A 15,682-nucleotide genomic window follows, 5' to 3' on the forward strand; every position below is an offset into this window, starting at 1 on the left:
CGTGCGGCCTTTATTCGAATCCAAATCTGATCACTGTTGGTTTTGATAATGTTTTATACATGATGAAGCAACGAGGGAATGATTGTGCATGTTGGAGAGATAGCTAGCTAGCGTAAAGTCGTATAAACTGCTGCACCTTCCGAGCAAACGCTACCTGTGAGTGCGACAACAACACTTAATAATAATAATAGTGAACTTGATGATTGACTGACCTTGTCTCCCTCGTAGTGCTGGGCAGCATCAAGGTTCAGGGGGTCATCAAAGTTGAGGAGGTCCTGTATATGTACGAGTTGCCATAGTGATCGTTCGTACAAGTTGCAGGAGATAATTAACTTACTGTAAATAAAGAATTTATTCCTAAAACCACGTCCTGCATAGAGAGATAGAGAGTGGGGACAGTGATATCATGGTGTGTGTGTGTGGGCGTGTGTGTGGGCGTGTGTTAGAGGCCTTCAATACGCTAACTTCCTCATGCAGGAGATGAGGTCAGTTAGAGATACCGTATTACTAGAATGTGTTGCAAACATCAAACACATGCGAACTTTGATCAATTCGCAAAAATAAAATAGCAAAACCTTATACTAGTTCTGGTAATGACACACCATCCTTGTCAGAACGCAATGGTTAAATTGCAAAGGGTCCGAAAAATTAGTAGTACAATAACAGGAGTGCATGAATAATTATACAAACTCTACCTTGAGTCTCCTAGCAGGTGACCATCCTGAGCCATCTATTGAGGTCTCTCTCAGTATACTGTACGTGAGGAAAGGGACATAACTCTAGGTAGCTAGTAGCTCCATACTGTTATTACCTCAAGCATACTTCCCCTGTCTCCGTGATGTTAGGATGCCAGAGCCTGGTCTCACATCTCACACAGGGGGGCTACAGTCACATGATATAGTTATATAGCGGGAAGAGAGAGTGGGGACACACAACAACATACCTTAATGTTATATTCTGGTGGTATGGATACGTGGAATGTGAATTTCCCTTTTTCCCAATATCCCTCATCAGGTATCACTGTCACTGTGAACTCCCTCAGGTCATCTGGGTTGTCAAAGGTGACAGCACATGTATTAGGAGTCACCTCTCCCAGCTCGCCCGCCTCTGTGTGATGTGTGTGTGGGTGGAGTGTGTGTGTGTGTGTGTGTATGTGTGTGTGGGTGGAGTGGAGTGGGGCATCTTGAACTATGTGTAAAAGCCCATAAACTTAGAAGACAGCACATTGTATATACATTGAACTAACTTGCTCTCTACATGAAATTGTTATGAAAAAAAAGAAGATGCCATAACTTAATATTTTGAGTGGTCCAAATTCAATAATTTTCTGATTTTCTGAAAGCTTAGAAGGAACTCTTTCAGATCAATTACTCAAATCTCAAATTTGGAACGGGCCATAATTTCTCATTTTCGTAAAAAGACCATGGGCTATAAGACCATGGTATTTTGTCAAAATAGACTTTGGATTTTAACACACCATCTGAAAGGCCTCTCTCTAAGCTTTCAAAAAAATCATAAAATTAACGTCATTGGACCATCGGAACTAAAGTTATGGCCGTTCAAAAGATGCAAAGGTTATAAGTTTCCCTGTAAAGAACTGCAAAAAGACAACGTGTTCTATACTCCACCATAATTATATTAATAGACTAAACACACACACCAGCGATAAGTAGCTGTGATCTGAACGACACCCTCCGTTGAACTCTGACCCCTGCTTGAGACTGTTCTCCATTGGATGCCTGCTCTGCCAACTTCTTCCTTATTGTCAACATGATCTGTACGGCCGACTATAACACAGACACAGAGCTACTTGGCTTGTGTACTCCAACCAGCGCGGTCCACTGCCAGGACAAGCGCAAGCACCAACTTGCCAAAAATTAATGTTTATAATTATTATGACCTTTAAACTTTCATTGGCATAAAATGACCTTTTAACTTTCATTATAATTAATTTGTACAATTGGAATATTCACGCGCAATTGATTTTTTTGAGGGGCACAGAAATACATCTTCTAATCAGAAATTAAAAACTCTCTATATTGGGGAATTTTTGAGTTGATGTGCGATACATTCTAGTGCTGTTCTTAGGATGTGTGGGCGTGTACACATAGCCACGCCCCCTTCCGTCTAGACCACACCCTTGTCTCCTTGGACTCTACTGTTGTCATGACACCACTCCTATAAAGGGGGGAGGGGCAATCATGACTACACACACACACACACACACACACACAGTACTGTATATATATCACAAATTGCGAATGAGGCAAATGACTCTTTGGAATCGAACTAATGCGTTTTCTGGCAAGGATCGTGTGTCATTACCATTATACTAATTTAGTTTTTGCGATTTTATTTTTGCGAAGTGATCAACACTCGCAAAGTTCACATAATTATGTTTGATGCCATTGCAGTGATACGGTATCATGGTGTACAGTTGCTTACTTGTCCAAAGCTCGTGAGAAGCTGACGTACGCCACAACTGCTGAGTCATCACCTAATATCTGGACTTTAGGGCTCATCATCATTGTGCTCTCAGCCTCATATTCCGGCGCTGTGTGTGTATGTGTGAGGTGTGGTGTGTGTGTGTGTGAGGTGTGGTGTGTGTGTGTGTGGGTGGGTGTGTGTGAGGTGTGCTTACTGTTAGCGAGAGTCCACTTAGAGAACTCCAACCCTTGCAATAGTTGTGTGCCTCCTTCCTTACAGAAGGTGAGCAGCTCTGAGGAACACAGCTTCCTGCAGTAGGACACAATCATGTTATAGTGGGTTAGATCAAAGGCTCTGAAGTACAATACTTGTGGCCTCTGTTCTGTCTGAGTATAGTTACGGTTGCAATAACAGCAGCAAATAACAGAATTATTATAGGAAGCAACCACCCCCCACAGTCTCATTAATTAAGCCTCCCAGGAGAGGACCCCCCACAGCCTCACCTGAATGCCTGGTAGTCTCGTGCAGTGACTGCCTCCATGAGAGCTTTAGTTCGGCCCAGCAACTCCTTCTCTTGCGTGTCCTCATAAATAGTTTCTATCGCTAGAAGAAGGCAACAACACATGAACACAAGAATGAGAGCTACGTACACAATAGACAATCTGAATAAATTACAGGCTCCCAAACAAAATTTTACAGTGATTTGTCAATTCGATACCCACCCGCCTCCTCACATTCCCGGCTGTTTCCCGTGGGCGTACTGGCCTCGGCCGGGGGTGTCTTGAGTTCAGTATCAGAATTACGAGACTTGAGCAGATTTAGAGCTGACGTAGCCATCATTGTCGTGAGAATAGCTCCCTTCAACTTGCGCCGAGCGTTGAACTTCTTGAGACCAGCTAACGTTGCCTGGCGATGAATCGTCTTGGCAACCTTTTGCCTTTGCTGTATATAATTATACGCTATTATAATAATAGATCACTAATTAACAGCTACTAAATAAATACAACTTTTAGCTTTGAAATTGGACGTTCCCAACACAAGTTATGGACAATTGAAGAATTAGCTACGAAAACAGGCCTGATTCTGAAATAAACATAGCCATGTGTGTGGGTGGTGGGTGTGGCTTACGCTGATCCAGGGGTTCAGGAGAGCCTGACTGGCAGTGATACGCTTGCTGGGATCAGGGTTCAACATGTCGCGGATGAGTTGTTTCACTTCATTCGACACCGTGTCCCATTCAGGTGATGGAAACTGAAGTAGAAGGAACATCGTATTTACTCTAAATATAAGACATTTGGATATTTCTCCTATCATTTTTGCATAATTATTTGTAGTGTCACCTGAAATCGAAAAATTGATGAATAAATACAAACAAGTCTTACTTGTTACAGAGTGTGATAGTTTATGCTGTAAGGTGGTGGTCTAAGTACGATGTTTAGGGGCCACACAGCACACACAACACACACACACACACACACACACCCACCCACACACACACACACACTCGTTGTTACGCACATCGAATCTTGCTGACTTGATCTGAGCGTACAGCTTCTCTTGTGATTCATCCCAGAATGGCGGGTAACCGACCAATAGGATGTACAGGATGACACCACACGCCCACACATCCACAGGGGTGTGGTAGGGAGCTCTCTTAAGCACCTCAGGTGACAGGTAACCAGGGGTACCGGCAAAACCTAGTAGACATTGCTCAGAATCATCTAGCATGTAATAATTATTATAGCTTTAATTAAGTAATTTACTGCTCTGGCAATTGTACCCCTCCCAGTCAGTAGGTCTGTAATATAATATGGACACTAAATCATCTAGCTTATAAATACTTAATTAAGTATTTTACTGCTCTGGCAATTCAGCAATGTACCCCTCCAGTATATTGTACACTAGCCTAGCTTGTAAACATAGTTTAAAAGCTCTAATAAGTATTTACCGTTCTATATAGCAAGCAACCTAATGTAGTACTCCCCTCATTAGGTAGACTCAACTCACCATGCCATGTTGATTGGTTTGATCCATCCAGCTCTACAGCTAGGCCAAAGTCAGCCAGCTTGACTATGGCATCCTTGGTCTTACTAGATAGCAGAAGATTCTCAGGCTATGAGGATGAGAGGTTAATATGGGCAGTGGACATGATGATCATGATCACCTTCAGATCTCTGTGGATGATGTTCTTCTGGTGGCAATACTCGACACTCTCCAGCACTTGTTGCATACACGAGCTGTGAACACAAGCGTGTGTGTGTGGTAGGCGGGGGTACAGAGTGTGTGTGCGTGGTGGGCGGGAATATAGAGTGTGTGTGTGTGGTGGGCGGGGTACAGAGTGTGTGTGTATGTGGCTAACCTGGCGTCCCTCTCACTGTAAAACTCTCTGGCTACTATCTCATCAAACAACTCTCCCCCGGTCACCCTGGAGGAGGACACACACACACAGTGATACTAGTGTACAGCCAGTGTGAGGACACCACTCACATATCAAACACGAGGTAATGATGGTTGTCATCATTTAAGCTGTCGTGGAGCTGGACAATATTTGCATGTTTGAGATGACGACAAATTCTCTCCTCTTTCTCCAGCTTACGCATATCTGTGTGTGTGTGGTGGGTGGGTGTGTGTGTGGTGTGGGTGGGATGTTGTTCAATAAAGACTCAATAGCTGAGCACCCACACTGTTGCTACCAAGATGATTGCAATCCTACAAGTATGCAGGCAGGAATCACTATATAGTCCATTGCATCCAGGGAATGCTGCTTATGAGGAAGACCATACAAGGTTGGGTGGTCTCAACCATTCACCACTATAAACAAACTAACAGTGACGGACATGCTAATGTAATGAAGCACTGCTAGACACTCTGTTGTTACATAGTGATCATCTTTTAGGCCTTCAACACATATTTTTTTTATCGGTGCCTAAGAAAATGTTCACTACCTGACAACCAGGGTAATGTTGAAACACCACGATACATGTACAGTGAAATCAGCACCTCCAACTATAGGGGCTATTGTGTGCGACACTGTTATGACATCCAATCAACAAGATATACACTTAACAAAACAAGGGAATAAAATAGCTGTAATTTGGACCCATCTATTATTACATTCTTAGGAGTAATGACCACTTAAGGACAGGGTTACCCTCACACACACACACACACACACACACACACACACACACACACACACACACACACCTCTTGCTGTCAGCCTGCGCTTATTGATGATCTTGGCTGCATATTGCTTTCCCGTGACCTTGTGCTCACATCTCTTCACAATACTGAAGGCACCTCTAGAAATGTGAAACAAAGATTATCAACACAACTGTTTGTCAACTGTCACTAGCATAACATAGACATACCATATGCTGTATTATAATTATCAGTGGTTTCAACAGGTTTTGGCCGGCTATTGTTAAATTTCTGCTTCTTTCATTTCAGCCAGATACTCATATGTACACAATTCTGATTGTAGTGGTACACACACACACAGCCAGTGATTGGGTAGCTAGCTGCATGCTGCTCGGGTATTAGCTAGCTAGCTAGGTGCAGACACTTGACTGGTCATAGCTAGCACGGTTACTTACTTTCCCAGCTCTTCTTTCAGCTCATAGATAGCAGAAAAGGGAGGTTTCTCATCCATCCTGACAGCCTGTAGTCACCGTGGTCTAGTCTTCTCTCGAGAAGTCTCAGTACAGTACACCTCCAGGTACTAGGTACGTTAATATTCTGCCCTACCGGTAATTACCTCACGAGCCCCTCCCCCCTTCTACACAAGGGCATAGATGATACAGTACTGACAAGACAAGGGCTAGCCCCAATTTCACCAGGCCGATTTTTTCTAATGGATGTACATTCCATTAGAGAAAATCTCCTGAAAAGTTCATGGACACTGTAACTTTCATTTCATATCACTGCTGGACTATCAGATAAGAGTAATGATTGGACCAAAACCATGTTTTGCACAATAATTATGGGGAATCAGGTTTACAGAGAGACACACAACCAAGCAAAACACGACATGTGATTCACGAAACTCTATAAAAATTTTTATACAAGTCACTCGATGAACTACAATTTGTGCAGAGAGAGAGTGTGTTCAGTTTGCCATCATTCGGTGGGGCGGCTACTTCGCTCTTTGCCTCATCTTTCTGCGCTTTCTCTTCAGCCTGTAAGGGAGATAATAGCATGAATCAATACTTAAGCACTTATGGGATGTTTTTGTGAGGGGCAGACATACCTTCGCATTCGCTTCTTCTTCCACTGTGTGCATTTAGGGGTGGGGAATGGAAAAACAAACAGTTAAACATGGAATTGCAATTATAAACGAACACATTAATATTCAACAAATTAAGTATTTCTACACTTAGCAAAGACACAGATGAAAGGATACTATTAAATAGCCTAATATAAATACAATCACTTGATCAGAAGAGAGAAAACTAACAACAAAAATAAAGTCAATTTACCTTATCCCTCATTGTTCCAATATGATCACCTGACAAACAGTAGGAGACAAACGTTAACACATGATAAACTATGGAACAATTCAGACAGAAACAGTGAAGATTGAGTGCATACTAAACAGATCAAGACACTCACTTACTCACCTTGTTGGCTTTAGATCAAAAGGACATGTGCTTCGTGCGCATGCGCAATATATATGGGCCAACACACACATGACTGTACGTTATTAATGATGACATCACAGCCGATCAACAAACTGTTATCTGTCGATCGCGATCGCTAAAGCTAGCTACTATTTTTCACACACTCTCATTAGACGGTGCCCTATCTACGCGTACTGTACTGCTTCCCTAGAGGCCATCATCGACTGCTCTCAAGCCCAAAGCCTCCGTAAGATAATCAACCAAGCGTTATCAAAGTGAGGAGTATATGTACACATATGTGTGACCTACCTAGTTACCTGAGTGTGTGGCTTGTAGCTGTACTAATGGTCCCTATGTATATAAGCTCTCACAAGTCCATATGTACTAGTAATGACGTAGCCATGTCGATGCAAACACCCTCTGATTAGTTAGATAAAGACTGCAGTACATTCGTCTCGTACATACACACGTACATGTATATAGCCACTAGTACTGTATACACACATTATATAGCACGTAATTGTAGGCTTAGTTTTGTCTAGTTTTCATCGATCTTACCACTTTCAATTCACAACATGGCTCATCCTTGACCTTTTGACCCTGCCACACCCTCTTCTTGATCCGTACATGTCACTATATAAGTCCTACCCTCTACAGAATATGTCGCGACCCAATAATGTACAGAGGGCTAACGGCATTCCAAGAGAAAAGATTTGCCAGTTTAAATTAGTACTTCTCGGTAAGTATATAACTATATAACTTAGTTACATACGTACTTATGCTCCGCCCACCTCCATCCAGGCGAATCGGCAGTCGGCAAGTCTAGTTTGGTTCTCCGCTTTGTCAAAGGTCAATTCCACGAGTATCAAGAGAGCACTATCGGAGGTACGTTAATGGGTGTGGCTTTATTTTCAAGGTGTGCATCACTTCCTGTAGGTAGTATAACATCTGGTCGATAGCAAATAGAGGAAATGATGTGTTTATATTCTTTCTGTATAGACACTTACTTGCTGGTATGATCTCTTTCTCCGTGTAGCCGCGTTTCTAACTCAAACGGTTAACTTGGACGACACAACAGTCAAGTTTGAGATCTGGGACACAGCAGGGCAGGAGAGATATCACAGCCTTGCCCCCATGTACTACAGGGGGGCTCAAGCTGCTATAGTCGTATATGACATCACCAATAATGTAAGTAGTTGTTCAGCTCATGAATGTACTGTATAGCGGGTATATAAACTTTCGCGGGACGACCGTTAGAAAGGTTTATGTTTTCCCGGAATAGCAGCCTTTTTGTAGCATGTATGCATGCGATATTAAATTCGCTGGTATAGAAATGTTTGCGGTACATTTAGCGAAAATCGCGAACATTTAGACCCTCGAAATATGTGCTTCTTAATGTGTGTGTACTGTACTTTCCCCTAGCCTTGGTTAGATATTGTGGCTGTGATGTGGTATAGAGCAGTCCCTGTTTAGCCATGACAGAAAGCTGTTTATAACGGAGTGTGTGTGTGCTTCCTGTTGTATAGGACACTTTTGTACGTGCCAAGTCGTGGGTGAAAGAGCTGCAGAGACAGGCCAGCCCTAACATCGTGATAGCTCTAGCTGGGAACAAAGCTGATCTGGCCAGTAAAAGAATGGTTGACTTTGAGGCAAGAATATATTATTGTGTGTGTATTGTGTAGTAGAGTATAGTGTCTGTGTGGAATCACATGACGTGTGGGGCACAGCCTATATCTCTGCACACTGATCACATGACGTGTGGGGCACAGCCTATAGCTCTGCACACTGATCACATGACGTGTAGGGCACAGCCTATAGCTCTGCACACTGATCACATGACGTGTGGGGCACAGCCTATAGCTCTGCACACTAATCACATGACGTGTGGGGCACAGCCTATAGCTCTGCACACTGATCACATGACGTGTGGGGCACAGCCTATAGCTCTGCACACTGATCACATGACGTGTAGGGCACAGCCTATATCTCTGCACACTGATCACATGACGTGTGGGACACAGCCTATATCTCTGCACACTAATCACATGCTAGATATGTGTGTGTACATTGCTGACATACTGTGAACATTCAAACAGGTTCTAGCACTTTAAACAAAAAATTGCCGTGTATACCATCAGTGTATTACCCTCCACACGCACACACGCCCACACACACAGGAGGCACAAGTGTACGCTGAGGAGAATAGTCTATTGTTTATGGAGACGTCTGCTAAGACTGCTATGAACGTTAACGACATATTCTTGGCAATAGCTAAAAAGTTACCCAAGAGCACGCCCACTCCAACACGAGCAGGTGGCAATGGTGGTGGGAGAGAGCCCTATGTCAGAGATTCAGAACCAAGCCGGCAACAGGTGTGTGTGTGTGTGTAGTGTGTGGTGTGGGCGTGATTTTTGAGCCCACATCGTCCATTTTCTGGGGCTATATAAGTGGGTACTTTTCAGAATCAGAGCTAACTTTAATGGCTCATAACTTTTGTTGGGAAATTCTAATTTCAAAGCTAAAATATGCTCTTTGATAGCTCTTTGATAGTGCTACAATATGTGCTTATAACATACACTGCCTGACACTGTACATCATATAAGTGTGTGTGTGTGTGTGTGTGTGTGTGTGTGTGTGTGTGTGTGTGTGTGTGTGTGTGTGTGTGTGTGTGTGTGTGTGTGTGTGTGTGTGTGTGTGTGTGTGTGTGTGTGTGTGTGTGTGTGTGTGTGTGTGTGTGTGTGTGTGTGTGTGTGTGTGTGTGTGTGTGTGTGTGTGTGTGTGTGTGTGTGTGTGTGTGTGTGTGTGTGTGTGTGTGTGTGTGTGTGTGTGTGTGTGTGTGTGTGTGTGTGTGTGTGTGTGTGTGTGTGTGTGTGTGTGTGTGTGTGTGTGTGTGTGTGTGTGTGTGTGTGTGTGTGTGTGTGTGTGTGTGTGTGTGTGTGTGTGTGTGTGTGTGTGTGTGTGTGTGTGTGTGTGTGTGTGTGTGTGTGTGTGTGTGTGTGTGTGTGTGTGTGTGTGTGTGTGTGTGTGTGTGTGCATCTGGCATTAATGAAGCATGCTAATACATGTACGTATATACATAGCAACGTGTATTTTGTTGGTGCATGATATGACTTCCTTCCCTGCACACACAGAGTGGAGGAGGCTGCTGTGGCAAGTCTGGATAGCTACTACCCTCTAAACTTTAACTTAATAACAATATTTTCTGTGTACATTTATTATTATGGACTACTGCAAGCAAGCATGTTCAGTTACTGATTACGTTGTTGTTTTACGTCACACTGCATTGTTAAAATGTCCCATAGCACTGCTTGTCTGTTTGTTGCCTTTTAAAATGTTGTTCTTGCCATTTAAACGTGTTGTTTGATTTGCTGAACTGCTGATCTGTATGACTGTATTCATTGTAGCGGCACACCCCTTTTTAATAATCGAGAGATACGCCCCCTATTAGTGCGCATGCGCGATACATTTTGGGGCGGGTTATTGGCGGTAAGCAGGTGCTGATTGAAACAGAGGTGAAATTTGTTGCAAAGAAGTGCCGAAGAGATCGAGTATGTACAGTTTAAGAAGTGTAAAATCCGCCAGTAAGTCAAGGGACTCGAGCGCTCAAACCACGATTGATTTTCGAAGGAGAAAAAGAGCCTCCACTTCGATAAAGGAGGGTCAACCCAGTGAAGATGTACTTGAAGTGAACAAGTCCTCTCCTCCTAAGAGAACTAAGAGCCTCCAGGAGTCAGGTAAGTGTCCCCACACACACTGCATTAGTAACTACTAACACGATAATTTGTAATTAAAATTATTTTAATAATTCATTTAATCGTCCGTCCACCCACTCCACACCACACACAGTAGTCCCACCGCCCACATTCACCCGTACACCAGTGACCAGACACAGTACTCGTAAGATGGCTGAGGCCGCTACGAGGTCAACAAGAAGTACATCAACTCCACATAGGAAAGCACCACACCCACTAACTGCGTTCATATCACCCCTCAAACCGAATAACACACCAGTCAAATCACCAGTCAAGCCATGTGATCTCACCCCCACCACCACCCCCTGTCATGTGACTCCTCGGAAAAGCCCAAAATGTAAGTATTCGTCTCACACAATTACGTGTCTAGTAATAGTGTCCCTCCTCCAATGTGTAGCCACTGTTAGACGTCTACGCTTCACCGAGTCTTCATCAGCGTACGAGGTCAAAAGGTCACTCCACAACAGTCGTCCTGAGTCACTATTGTGTCGTGATGACCAACTCTCGTCTCTCAACTCATTCATGACCTCTCATCTACACAAGGGAACCTCCGGAGCACTCTATATATCTGGGGCCCCTGGTATGTCATGTGATAATAGCCGCCATGTCATGTGATATTATATGGCCTGTTCCAAATTTAAGACTTGAGCATACCATCTGATAGAGCTCCTTCTACGCTTTCAGAAAATCAGTGAATTTAGACCCATCACTCATAATACGTAATTATGCATATTTTTGTTCAGGTACTGGGAAAACTGCTTGTCTTAGTACGGTGCTTGAGAAGTCGTGTGATCTTATTGACCACACCCACATTGTGACAATCAACTGCATGAGCGTGGAACAACCGCAGGCCATCTACTCCCGTATTGCAACTGCCCTGCTGGGGTCAAAGGTCGGCAAAACAAAGAGCTCCTCAGTCCTCCAACAAGAACTAGTGAAACACATCACAAAACACAGAACGTAAGTCAGTGGATCTTATGGTAGCTTTCTAATAAGGTTTGTATTTCAATATTGGCATCAGTACCTCCCTCCCTCCAGTCTGATAGTGCTGGATGAGGTGGACCAGTTGGACTGTAGGGGTCAAGAAGTGCTCTATACCATATTTGAATGGCCTGCTCTACCTGGATCTAAACTACTGCTCATTGGTAAGCCCACCAACTATTCCTGTGTGTGTGTGAGCTGTTGACCCGGTTTCATTTTCTTATTTTCCTCTTGTGGTGATGCAGGTATAGCCAATGCTCTGGATCTGACGGATCGTGTGTTGCCACGGTTACAATCTCATGTCCGTTGTAAGCCACAACTGCTACACTTCCCGCCCTACAACAGAGAACAGATTGTCACCATCCTCCAGGTGTGTGTGTGTGTGTGTGTGTGCGTATTGGTTCTCTGTACCTACGTTGTAATTGTATGTACCTTGTACTTTCCTCACTCTTTCTTTGCTACCTCCAGAGTCGAGTGGGCGGGGCTGGACTTATTGAACCAATGGCTGTGCAGTTCTGTGCTCGTAAAGTGGCCTCAGTTCATGGTGATGTGAGAAAGGCTCTCGATATCTGCAGGTATGCCCACACACCTCACACATTACACACTCCCTCACACCTCACACTCCCTCACACCTCACACTCCCTCACAGACGTGCTATTGAGAAGGCAGAACTGGACAAGGAGAATGAAGCCACACCCCTTCCCCTACGTATCACGCTACGTCATGTTGCTGATGTCATCGCTGAGGTCAGCAAAACAATCATGTTATCTGATAGTACATGCTTTGTACTGTACACAGGAATTTTCATTTCTTGTGCAGCACTGCTAACTTGTCCCTCTGTGTAGGTGTATGGATCAGGAGTCAGTGTGGGGGAAACCACTTTCCCCTTACAACAGAAGCTGGCTGTGTGTACTCTGCTGTGTATGGTGCGAGGTAGAGCTAGGAAGGAGACCAGCCTGGGCAAACTGTATGACTCTTATGTCAAGGTAAGAGCAGTGGCAGTACCTTGTGTACATGTATTCTCTGTACATTCTAGTCATTCTTTGTTGCCTCCGTGTGTGCTTGTGTACATGTATTCTCTGTACATTCTAGCCACTCTTTGTTGCCTCCGTGTAGGTGTGTCGTCACCGTCGGTTACGCAGTGAGGGGGAGAGTGTGTTTGTGGGTCTGTGTGATATGTTAGAGACTCGAGGGATTATTGTTACCAAGACAACCAAGGATAGGAGAGACAGCAAGGTAAAGACTGTGTGTGTGTGTGTGTGTGTGTTAAGCTAGCCACAACTGTATGGTGTTCTCGTCCCTGTATTAATACTTCTGTGCCACTTTCTCTGTATATAGGTAACTCTGAAGTTGGAGGAGGCAGAGTTGGAGCATATCCTACAGGACAAGCTGCTCATCACTTCAGTGCTAGAGCATGGCGTACCTCGGCCAGCGTAGGAACTACCAGTGTGCTCAGCCTACCTTCCTTTTTAACCTGTTGTATTTATATAACTATTATAACATCATGATAATTATCTGATGCGTTCGAGATCTGTTCTACTGATTCCCACAAACTATAATTATGTGACTTGTATGAACATTTTTAATCATTCCATTAGTTAATTTGCCCATCCTCACAATAATTAGTTAAGCAGTTATAAGTCACTTACAATTAAATAATTATATTCATGGAACATCAGTGTACGTGTGTGAGATAAAATAACGTAATAATTATGATCGATAAAAACAGCTGCTACTAGTAACTAGTATATTAATTCAGTGAGGAATGTTTTGAAGTTTGTCTATCGTCTTGGAGACCACTTGAACGACGTCCTTGTGGGTGTGGCTTATCTTCAGAGCTATCAATACTTGATTGTCGATGTGACTGAACCCAGCTATGTCGTTGACATTGTACGGCTGTGAGTCGTCGCCGTGGGTTACGCACCAGTGCTCTATATTGTACGAAGTCTCTAGCCTCAGAGAGGAGGGCGGAGTAAGGGGCGGAGTCAGTGTCCAGGGTACATGAGGCTATGTTGGACACGGTGGACTCTGGGGTGGTCCCTAGGAAGGGGGACATTCCCGTGAGCCTGTGTGTGTGGGCGGGGAAGTCAGTGTGTGTGTGGGCGGGCGGGACATACAATACTTAAAATGTAACAGTTGGGGTGTACACTACTACTGCTTACATGAGGTAAGTGATGGTACCCAGGCTCCACACATCAGCTGCTGTAGTGAGTGGCTGGAGGGCGACCACTTCTGGAGACATGAACTCCACTCGGCCCTCTAGTCTGGCCAACTGATTACCAGACTCTATGAAGCGGGAAAGGCCAAGATCACAGATCTTGATATCTTTGTGTCCACTTGTTAGCAAGATGTTGTCGGGCTGTGTGTGTGGGGGTGTGTGTGTGTGTGTGTGTGTGGGGGGGTGTGTGTGTGTGTGTGTGTGGGTGTGTGTGTGTGTGTGTGTGGGGGGGTGTGTGTGTATGGGGGGGGTGTGATTTTTGTTCTACAATAGTCTGTTTTAGGACATCATTACACCCACACACACACACACACACACACACACACACACACACACACACACACACACTACACACACACTACAGTACTCACGCTCAGGTTGACTAAGATGATCTTGTCGTCATGGAGATACTCCAAACCCTCAGCTATCTTCCGAGTATATTGAGAAGCGACTTGCTCTGTCAGCACTGGCTGGGAGGATAGGAGGTCATCCAGAGACCCACCAGACACACTAGAGGGAAGGAACTATAAACTTAGAAAGTACCTTAAAGGGCTACAAAATGCATCTATTTGTGATCTGCAATCCTAACTCAAGTTATGAGCACTCAAAGTAAGCTGTAAAGCAAAGACTATTTCGAATAAACCCTCTGTAATAGTAGTCTGAAAATTCCGTAATTAAGTATCGAAAATGCTACACATAGTGATAAAGTCTCTGCACGTACTATTCCAGAACTAGAGTGACATGAGAGTCATTGAGGAAGGCATCTTCCATCGCCACCACCCGAGGATGGGAGAGGCTGTGATGCATGTCATACTCTGCTAGAGCTCGTTCCTTCTCCTCCGTGGTGATGGTGGGCATGTGTTTAGCCGTGTACAGACGATCAGTGGTGCGCTCTCTGCACTGTAGCACACTGGCAAAGGTGCCTCTGTGTGTATGGAGTGGGCGTGAGTGTGGAGTGTGTGTGTGTGTGTGTGGAGGGTAAATACAATAGCACAACAGACTGTTAAATGGGATGATTGATATTATTCTATGCTAATATATAATTATACGTACGTACCTCCAAATTTCTTGACCTTTCTCATAGTCGAGTTCAAACGATCTCATTTTCAGTCGAACCTCATCACAGTTGCTATCAGTTTCCGAGTCTTGTAGTGACACCACGGCAACGGGGCCGGTAACCTTGCTGTGTCCTCCCACGCCCACTTGATTAGCTGCGGCCACTCTAAAGACGTGTGACACTCCAGGTACCAGGTTCTCCATCACATGAGCAGTGATGTCACTCACCGAAGTAGTCTAATACATGTGGGGGAGAGACAAGTGCATAATGATAAATAAATGTTGAGTAAGTTATGAGCAGTCAAAGTGATACACAAAAATAGGCTAATTTCAGAGAAAACACAAACGCTATAGTCTTCATGCGACAAGTATTGCCCCCCCCCCCCACACACACACTCCTCACACACACACACACGCACACACACGCACACACACACACACGCACACACTCCTCACACGCACACACACACACACGCACACACACACACACACACACACACACACACGCACACACTCCTCACACACACACACACACACACACGCACACACACGCACACACACACACACGCACACACTCCTCACACGCACACACACACACACACACACACACACACACACACACACACACA

General features: G+C 44.3%; 5 protein-coding genes across 7 annotated transcripts in view; 2 read left to right on the plus strand and 3 right to left on the minus strand.

Moving 5' to 3' along the window:
• Positions 1–30: 30 nt before the first annotated feature.
• LOC135337385 (NEDD8-conjugating enzyme UBE2F-like) lies at positions 31–1,923 on the minus strand. The gene is made up of 7 exons (XM_064533320.1): positions 1,661–1,923; positions 944–1,107; positions 812–882; positions 696–753; positions 338–370; positions 213–275; positions 31–154 (listed from the first exon to the last, which is right to left on the minus strand). Exons 1-7 carry the CDS (start codon positions 1,770–1,772, stop codon positions 104–106), a joined length of 552 nt encoding a protein of 183 aa, XP_064389390.1. The 5' UTR covers positions 1,773–1,923; the 3' UTR covers positions 31–103.
• A 1-nt stretch (position 1,924) lies between these two features.
• Positions 1,925–6,185, minus strand: LOC135337367 (calcium/calmodulin-dependent protein kinase type II subunit delta-like). 2 transcript variants are annotated; one of them, XM_064533299.1, is made up of 13 exons: positions 6,024–6,185; positions 5,635–5,729; positions 4,915–5,029; positions 4,787–4,852; positions 4,592–4,664; positions 4,435–4,540; positions 3,946–4,124; positions 3,556–3,678; positions 3,162–3,369; positions 2,931–3,030; positions 2,642–2,736; positions 2,446–2,554; positions 1,925–2,178 (listed from the first exon to the last, which is right to left on the minus strand). In XM_064533299.1, the coding sequence occupies exons 1-13, from the start codon at positions 6,077–6,079 to the stop codon at positions 2,085–2,087; spliced, it is 1,419 nt and encodes a 472-aa protein (XP_064389369.1). In that variant the 5' UTR covers positions 6,080–6,185; the 3' UTR covers positions 1,925–2,084. The 2 variants fall into 2 exon arrangements, with proteins under 2 accessions (XP_064389369.1, XP_064389368.1); XM_064533298.1 differs by having other exon boundaries at positions 3,150–3,369.
• A 946-nt stretch (positions 6,186–7,131) lies between these two features.
• Positions 7,132–10,419, plus strand: LOC135337382 (ras-related protein Rab-5B-like). Its single transcript, XM_064533316.1, has 7 exons — positions 7,132–7,321; positions 7,704–7,785; positions 7,848–7,931; positions 8,083–8,234; positions 8,573–8,695; positions 9,224–9,418; positions 10,178–10,419. Exons 2-7 carry the CDS (start codon positions 7,707–7,709, stop codon positions 10,208–10,210), a joined length of 666 nt encoding a protein of 221 aa, XP_064389386.1. The 5' UTR covers positions 7,132–7,321; positions 7,704–7,706; the 3' UTR covers positions 10,211–10,419.
• An 87-nt stretch (positions 10,420–10,506) lies between these two features.
• LOC135337360 (cell division control protein 6 homolog) lies at positions 10,507–13,258 on the plus strand. 2 transcript variants are annotated; one of them, XM_064533291.1, is made up of 11 exons: positions 10,507–10,780; positions 10,893–11,135; positions 11,196–11,378; positions 11,542–11,758; positions 11,837–11,943; positions 12,025–12,143; positions 12,242–12,354; positions 12,429–12,525; positions 12,625–12,765; positions 12,896–13,015; positions 13,118–13,258. In XM_064533291.1, the coding sequence occupies exons 1-11, from the start codon at positions 10,597–10,599 to the stop codon at positions 13,214–13,216; spliced, it is 1,623 nt and encodes a 540-aa protein (XP_064389361.1). In that variant the 5' UTR covers positions 10,507–10,596; the 3' UTR covers positions 13,217–13,258. The 2 variants fall into 2 exon arrangements, with proteins under 2 accessions (XP_064389361.1, XP_064389362.1); XM_064533292.1 differs by having other exon boundaries at positions 10,896–11,135.
• A 151-nt stretch (positions 13,259–13,409) lies between these two features.
• LOC135337344 (uncharacterized) overlaps positions 13,410–15,682 on the minus strand; it is a 33,964-nt gene continuing 31,691 nt past the window's right edge. Inside the window, exons 63-67 of the mRNA XM_064533272.1 lie at positions 15,055–15,290; positions 14,719–14,922; positions 14,369–14,507; positions 13,942–14,138; positions 13,410–13,845 (exon numbers count right to left, since the gene is read on the minus strand). Of these exons, the coding sequence (XP_064389342.1) occupies positions 13,530–13,845; positions 13,942–14,138; positions 14,369–14,507; positions 14,719–14,922; positions 15,055–15,290 (1,092 nt within the window). The 3' untranslated portion in view covers positions 13,410–13,529. The remainder of the gene's footprint in view (positions 13,846–13,941; positions 14,139–14,368; positions 14,508–14,718; positions 14,923–15,054; positions 15,291–15,682) is intronic.

Source organism: Halichondria panicea, chromosome 6 (genome assembly GCF_963675165.1).
Source record: "Halichondria panicea chromosome 6, odHalPani1.1, whole genome shotgun sequence".
Classification (NCBI taxonomy): Eukaryota; Metazoa; Porifera; class Demospongiae; order Suberitida; family Halichondriidae; genus Halichondria; species Halichondria panicea.

Excerpts from the sequence above, each read along its gene's own strand:
- LOC135337382 (XM_064533316.1), top strand. The coding sequence starts at position 7,707 with ATGTCGCGACCCAATAATGTACAGAGGGCTAACGGCATTCCAAGAGAA. Across the intron at positions 7,932-8,082 it reads TCAAGAGAGCACTATCGGAG|CCGCGTTTCTAACTCAAACG; the intron begins GTACGTTAATGG and ends TTCTCCGTGTAG. Across the intron at positions 8,696-9,223 it reads AAAGAATGGTTGACTTTGAG|GAGGCACAAGTGTACGCTGA; the intron begins GCAAGAATATAT and ends CCACACACACAG.
- LOC135337360 (XM_064533291.1), top strand. The coding sequence starts at position 10,597 with ATGTACAGTTTAAGAAGTGTAAAATCCGCCAGTAAGTCAAGGGACTCG. Across the intron at positions 11,136-11,195 it reads TCCTCGGAAAAGCCCAAAAT|CCACTGTTAGACGTCTACGC; the intron begins GTAAGTATTCGT and ends TCCAATGTGTAG. Across the intron at positions 11,759-11,836 it reads CACATCACAAAACACAGAAC|TCTGATAGTGCTGGATGAGG; the intron begins GTAAGTCAGTGG and ends CCCTCCCTCCAG.
- LOC135337367 (XM_064533298.1), bottom strand. The coding sequence starts at position 6,079 with ATGGATGAGAAACCTCCCTTTTCTGCTATCTATGAGCTGAAAGAAGAG. Across the intron at positions 3,031-3,149 it reads CCGGGAATGTGAGGAGGCGG|CGATAGAAACTATTTATGAG; the intron begins GTGGGTATCGAA and ends GCCTTCTTCTAG. Across the intron at positions 2,555-2,641 it reads TAAGTGGACTCTCGCTAACA|CGCCGGAATATGAGGCTGAG; the intron begins GTAAGCACACCT and ends ATACACACACAG.
- LOC135337385 (XM_064533320.1), bottom strand. The coding sequence starts at position 1,772 with ATGTTGACAATAAGGAAGAAGTTGGCAGAGCAGGCATCCAATGGAGAA. Across the intron at positions 371-695 it reads CACCTGCTAGGAGACTCAAG|GACGTGGTTTTAGGAATAAA; the intron begins GTAGAGTTTGTA and ends CTCTCTATGCAG. Across the intron at positions 276-337 it reads GAATAAATTCTTTATTTACA|GACCTCCTCAACTTTGATGA; the intron begins GTAAGTTAATTA and ends GTACATATACAG.